The following is a 6,923-nucleotide window of genomic DNA, read 5'->3' as shown; positions in this document are numbered from 1 at the left end:
CCCTAGTGTGGCGTGCCCTTTATTAACTGCGCAACATGATAGATTGGCTCGGTGGGATAGAAACAGTGTGGATAGGTAATTTTCAGTAAGTGTTGTATGGGAGGATATTAGACCGAGAGCTGCTATTGTTCCTTGGTATCATATAGTTTGGTTTGCACATTGTATTCCCAATCATGCTTTCTTATGTGGCTAGTTTTCAAGAGAAGTTTAAAAACTCAGGATTTGCTTCATAGTTGGGATGTTCAAGGAATGCAAGATGAACCGGTGGTCTGCACTCTTTGTGAGCAGGAACCGGATTCTCACTCTCACTTGTTCTTTGAATGTATGTTTTCTTCACAAGTGTGGCGGCAAGTTGCAAGTAAAGGAGATTTTAATGTTATTTCGCTTGTTAGGAATGATATTACGGCTGGATTGCAACCAATTGCTAGGAAAAGATCAATGCATGGTATTGCATTCAAATTATTGTTAGCAGCTGCAGTTTACTTCATTTGGAATTAGAGCAATAACAGGTTGTTCAGGAAAAGGAAACGAACTATGGAGCAACTTGTAAAGGAAATTGTAAGTACAGTGCGTTTGAAGCTTTCAATGTTTCCATATAAGAAGACGAGAAGGCTGGAACGATTCCTGGATGCATGGGATTTGCCTATTAGACTAGCTTGTGATGTTTGATTTTTTCTAGTCATTATATGTTCTTGTTAAAATGTCTAGATAGGGACTTTGGTATTTTGTTTTCTGCTTGTAAACATGGTGACGGCCTTTTTACAGAAAAAAAAAAAACACAACCCAAAGTACCAATAAATATCCAAAATACAAATCAAACCAATAAACAGGAATATCTATGTGTGTGTGTGACAGAAAGAGAGAGAATAAAATTTTTTTAAAAAAAAACACATCCCACCCTCTGTGGTTTCCAGAATTCATAGTGGTCGCCCACCACAGTGGCCATTGCGGCAACTCTCTTCTTCGTTCTTCCATTTTTTTTTCTTTTTTAGATTAACAACGATGGATTGTAAATTGTAGCTATTCAACCTGGTGTTGGTTTAGTTTTTCAATCAACTATTTCGGTTTGAGTTTACTAATATTATGTGAGTGAGAGAGAGAAAGAATAAAAAGTTTTTTTTAAACCACATCCGACCCTCTGTAGTTTCCAGAACTCATAGTCGTCGCCCACCACAGTAACTGACAACCTTGTAATATCCCACACTTTTTCATGTTTGAGTTGTTGGCTATTAACGTTTAATTTCGTTAAGTTATGTGCCCTAAACGGGATTATGTGATTAAATGCTTATGTGTTTAATATGATTTGATTAAAGTATGCTAAATGAAAGTAATTAAAGTAAAGTTAAGAAAGTCAAGTGCTTGTTAAATGAAAGTAATTAAAGTAAAGTTAAGAAAGTTAAGCTTAGAATGCGATGTTTAGAAGTCAAGGGACTTAAAATGAAACTTAAGGAGGTGATGGCCAAGGGTTAAAAGATAATTAGGCTCCCCTAATTGTCATTCTCCTGCTCTCTTGTGCGTGAGATACCCCAAGCCACCCTTCCCTCACTTCCAAAACAATTCCCTTCAAGTTCTACTCGTTTTGTGGTGTTTCGATCAAGTTTTGTTAAGAACTCAAATTCCATAAGTCATTTATAGGTAATATAGGTAAATTTCCTTTGAAATTTTATCATATGAGTCATATATGTTGTTATGGTGAAATTTCAAGTACCAATATCTTGAAAGCCCAAGATTTTCACATGTTAGAATCTTGATATCCATAGATATTTTAACGACTTATTGATATGTTACTACGTTATGAAATGCTTATTATTATTATTATTTCCACATGAGTTATATATGCAGATTCTAGAATAATCAATATCTAGCTATGGAAAATATCTCTAATGGCATGAAGAGAAATTCGCACATGGGTGTTTTGGTCAAAAGTTACATAAGATAATCTACGTTGAAGAGCTAGATTAATTATGTAACCAAACTTTCGTTTATGAGGTTGTCTGCTTAAAGATCTTAAAAGGTCAGTATACTGAGGTGTCAAAATGATTGCGAAAATGTAACGTATTTGCTAGATATTGAATAATCATGCTTAAAAGAATGTTTTTATTAAGATAGGACTGTAAAAGTAAAGATCTACTTGTAAAATCTAATAAATGAACATTTAAAGTGTCAAGATCTTGAATAAAAAACATTAAAACGTGATAATAATTAAGAATTCGTTAAGAAACAGTATAAAAACATAAATTATGACTAATTAAAGTACTTGAACGTAAATAAAAAGATTACTTTATAAAAATCGATCTACAGTAAGCAAAACGTAAAGAGATGAGCTATAATCGTAAGGAAAACGTTATATAAAAATATATATAGTAAAATGCATAAAAGGAGTAAGAACACCGTGATTTATTGACGAGGAAAAGCCCTTAATCCTTCTGGATTACCGGCATAAAAACTCCGGGAGGAAGCAATCGTCCATCCCTTTGTTCTTTTATTATTATAAATCAAAGATAATTACAATTCGAGAGCCCAAGTGCTTAATCTAAGTGTTACAATGATGAAAAGTGTTAAGTGTGATGTGTTTACAGAAGAAAACAGATAGAAATATGTGTTTTTTCTTATCTAAGACGAAGTGCCTAAGCCTGCAATCACTTTCCCCTTTTATAGAGAAAATAACCAACTAACTATCATAAAAATCTGAGATCTTGGAGCTGGAAATCAGGGATCTTGAGCAGATTTTTCTCTTTAACTTGATTACTTGGTAAATGGACGTTGTCGAGCCATTTCTACACGTGTTCAACCATAAATTCTGACTTTGGGGGCAAGTCTTCCGTTTTAATCGTTCTTGTACAGCTAAGTCAAAATAAAATAACGGTCAGATATCTTAGAGCCCCAAGATCTTGAACCACTAAGATCGTGGACCACGAAGATTTTGGAGGTGAAAATCTCAGGCATAACAATTGTCCCCAAAATTCTAACTCACGTTTAGCTCCTTAAACAGAGTTAGAATTTTACAGAGAACAACTTTAACAATGTCGAATCAAAGTTCAAAATGATAATCAAAAGTATAAGGGATAGAAGTGACCATGCATGGAAGATTGTTTCCCAATTCGCTATTGGTGTTCCTTTTCTGTCTTGACGATCGTTTAAGAGGTCATTGTTATGCTTGAAATTTCAAGTACCAATATCTTGAAAGCCCAAGATCTTGACATCTCAGGATCTTGACACAGTCATTCGGAAGATAGACTAACGTATTGTTGCAAATGTTATTATTATTTTCTCGTAAGTTAAACATGCAGGATCAATGATAATCAATATCACACATGGGAAATACCTCTAACGGTACAAAATCAAAGACACACGTAAAGAATCTCTTCAACACGCAAAGAAGACTTAGTCCTCCAACATAACCGGACTTCAAGTTGAATTCAGCATGAGGAGAAATACACTAACGGTCACTTGACCAGGCAAGATCTTCAACAACGTTTAAGAACTGAAAATGTGGAAGATCCCTACAATATCGGATATCTGTTTATCATTTGCATTATAAATAGAAGGAGGTTGATCGATCCTAGACACTTACTTTTCATCATTCATTACTCACTTGTATTCACACACACGCTACATACGATTCTCTTCGTTGTTCATACACTTAGAGAGATCGATCAACCTACTCCCACCAGTTGTAATCATTTTAACATTCATCAATAAAGAATAAGGCAGGAACGATTGTTTCCTCCCGGGGTTTTTATGCCGGCAATCCTCTAAGGATTAAGGGCTTTTCCTCGTCAACAAATATCGGTGTTCTTGCTCTTTACTCTTTATTTTACGCATTATTTATTTGATTCTTGCTTAATATCTTGCTTATATTAACATATTCTACATTATTTACATTAGTTTGCGAATATCTTGACCTTCTTTACTGTTTAGTCGACATAATCTTTATCAAAAGTCTTTCTTAACAATGCATCTTTGTAACTCAACATATTTTTACAAGCACACAACCTCACGAACGAAAGTTTGGTTACTTAATTGATCTAAGTCTTCGACGTAGATTATCTTAGGTGATTTTTGACCAAAACAAGTTGGCGCCCACCGTGGGGCAAAAGGTGCTTTCGATCATTTAAAATCTCAGATCTACAATTTAGAAAAACTATTTTTCCTAAATTAATTCCGATACTGTCGACCCAGCCAACTAACTCTTCGCAAGCTGCTCCTGCTATTCCTTCCTCTGTGACTAATACTGCTGCAAGAATCAACTACAATCAGAAAAATAAGAATAATACAACTCGTCCTACTCAAAGTAAGAACAAGGGACCTGCTAATCAGACGAATGAATTCAATGAAGTCCCTACAAGAAGTGAACCTCAAAACACTGAAACAGAACGAGCAGAGCGATCGAGTTTCTACGACAAATATGGCAACCCAGATCCTTTTAATCTTGGATCTGAAGAGGCTGCTAGAAACATTATTGATAAAGACATGCCTAACTCTTTTGAAATTTTGCAGAAACTCATAGAAACTGTCAAAGAAAACCAAGAGTATACTAAGACACAATTCAAAATATTGGAGTCAAGGATCATAGAAAATGGACCACCGATAACTCCAAGAAATTTGTTTTCAACTCCACCAACATCTGCACCTCCTGGTTTTGCGACAACAGACCCAATTGCATCCCGAAATTTTGGGAGTAATATTCCACAAAATACGCAGGCTGCTGGCACATCTGCTAATGCAGGATCAGGTTTACCTAATGCAAATGATTTTATTAGATCGTTTGGATTTACTAACCCATTGCAGGAACAAGGAGAAAATGAATACATCGCAAGAGAAATTCAGAAAATTAAAGAAATGATCTCAAGTGTTCCTGGATTTTTCAATCCAATTCCAGAAGTCAATCCTGCTTCTTATCTCATCAATAGATATGGAGATAGGATTGCAACTGTGGAAATTCCAAAGAAGTTCCAAATGCCAAATATGAAGCCATATGATGGAACTGTTGATCCACAAGAACACATCGCATTGTATTTGGAGAAAATGGAGACTGTGCCCATTCCCCACAACCTGAAGGAAGCTTGCTTATGCAGAAGCTTTGGTTCCACATTATCTGGCTCAGCCTTAAAATGGCTGCAGAGTTTGCCTCCTCGATCCATAAAGTCTTTTGCTGATTTAACTAATTTATTTTATAGTCAATTTTCATGTAGTAGAACTTTTGAAAAATTAACTGATGACTTATATAAAATTACTCAAAAACAGCATGAATCACTTAGAGACTTTATGACTAGATTTACTAAAGAATCTCTTAATATTCCTAAATTAGATATGTTAACAGCTATCCAAGCTTTGCAGAGAGGTCTCCATCAGGGATCCAAGTTCCAAAAAGATCTCATAATGACGCCATACAGAAACTTGGATGAAGCAAAAGCAAGAGCAGCAAGGTTCATCAGACTCGAAGAAAACGAATTGACAACAGCAAAATTGGAAGCCTTGTCTTATGATCGACTGAATCGTAAGACTGAAACTCCAGTCTTCAAACAAAGGCACAAGCCATATATAAGACATGTTCATAACCAAATCAATGCTGTTGAAGAAGAAGAAGGGACTGAGTACCCTGCATTATCAACATATCGTTTCACTGTCGGCATACCTGGCTTAATAATGGCATTGAGAAACCTTGGAGACAAGGTTAGGTGGCCACAAAAGAAAAATAATGATGGCTATTTCAAGAAAACGGATACCAGCCAATGGTGTGCCTATCATGAAGACTTTGGTCACGTCACTGAAGATTGTAAAATGCTAAGAAGAGAAATATGTATACTCTTATCCAAAGGGTATTTGACAGAATTAATGGGTAGAAAGAAAGCTAAAGATATCGAAGGCATGGATCTCACCAAGCCAAAACCTACCCAAAAGGCAGATTCTCCACCAGCAAATGCCAAAGTAATCAACACCATTTCTGGTGGATCAGAAGTCTGTGGAAGCAGCTATTCAGCAGCCAAAAGATTTGCAAAGCAAAACAAAGCAGAAAAAAGAGAAAAGAGTGTGAAGAAGGCTTCTATCTCATACTCAGATACTATTTCCTTTGAAGATGATGACTTTGATGACGTTATAGAACCTCATCATGATGGTTTGGTCATTACTCTCTTTATTGCTAACTACTATGATCGCAGGATTTTAATAGATAATGGAAGCTCTGTGAATATAATCAAGTTGGAGACACTAAGAAGAATGGACAATTCTGAAGACAACATTATTGGCAAAATATCTCCATTAATTGGCTTCAGTGGAGAAACCAAATATACTGTGGGAGAAATTAAAATGCCAGTATATGTGGAAGGATTGAACTCCATGCAAAAATTTTGTGTGGTGGACGTCCTCCCAGGCTGCAACATCATCCTAGGAAGTGTCATAACACGATTTCTCGCCTGAATTCGAGCTTAACAATGGTAGATTTGTGTAGTGTGTGTAGTGTGTGTGTTCTTGGTGTAAGTGTGTGAGTTGAGAGAGAAAGTGTGTGTGTTGAAAGTCCGATTTGATTAAATGTGTAAATGGAATGGGAAAAGGTTATGATTATCTAAGGTATGAGAGTATTTATACCTAAATACACAAATATGCTAATTATCACAATTAGCCCCTCAACCTTAGTAATCATTCACCTATGACCTAACTACAAGTAAGTCCACTAATTTAAATTACAATTTATCACTATTTTTGAATTTCTAACATTCTCCGCCTTAGTGATATATTGTAATAAATGAAGTACGTGTTATGTTGTCTTGTAGGAATGAATTTGATGAGCCCGGTGGAGCAGACAATTGGTGTGATGAATCTAGTCTTCAAAGCTTTCTCATTGTCTTTGGAGAACTTGTTTCATTCTTGGTCTTGGACTTCTTGAAGTTAAATCATGTGTTGATTCTCAATGTTCCTTTTTT

The 6,923-nt window shown here is 35.7% G+C and overlaps 1 protein-coding gene across 1 annotated transcript; it reads left to right on the top strand.

Moving 5' to 3' along the window:
* The first annotated feature begins 534 nt into the window (after window positions 1-534).
* Window positions 535-6,169, top strand: LOC122587792. The gene is made up of 3 exons (XM_043759958.1): window positions 535-663; window positions 4,183-6,118; window positions 6,162-6,169. The coding sequence occupies exons 1-3, from the start codon at window positions 535-537 to the stop codon at window positions 6,167-6,169; spliced, it is 2,073 nt and encodes a 690-aa protein (XP_043615893.1).
* The last annotated feature ends 754 nt before the right edge of the window (window positions 6,170-6,923 follow it).

Source organism: Erigeron canadensis, chromosome 2, assembly GCF_010389155.1.
Source record: "Erigeron canadensis isolate Cc75 chromosome 2, C_canadensis_v1, whole genome shotgun sequence".
Lineage (NCBI taxonomy): Eukaryota > Viridiplantae > Streptophyta > Magnoliopsida > Asterales > Asteraceae > Erigeron > Erigeron canadensis.
The sequence above is the reverse complement of the archived record's forward strand: the minus strand, read 5'-3'. Positions and strand labels throughout refer to the sequence as shown.

Coding starts and splice junctions, on each gene's coding strand:
- LOC122587792 (XM_043759958.1), top strand. CDS start 535: ATGGAGCAACTTGTAAAGGAAATTGTAAGTACAGTGCGTTTGAAGCTT. Junction 664..4,182: donor CTATTAGACTAGCTTGTGAT/GTTTGATTTTTT, acceptor CTGTCGACCCAG/CCAACTAACTCTTCGCAAGC.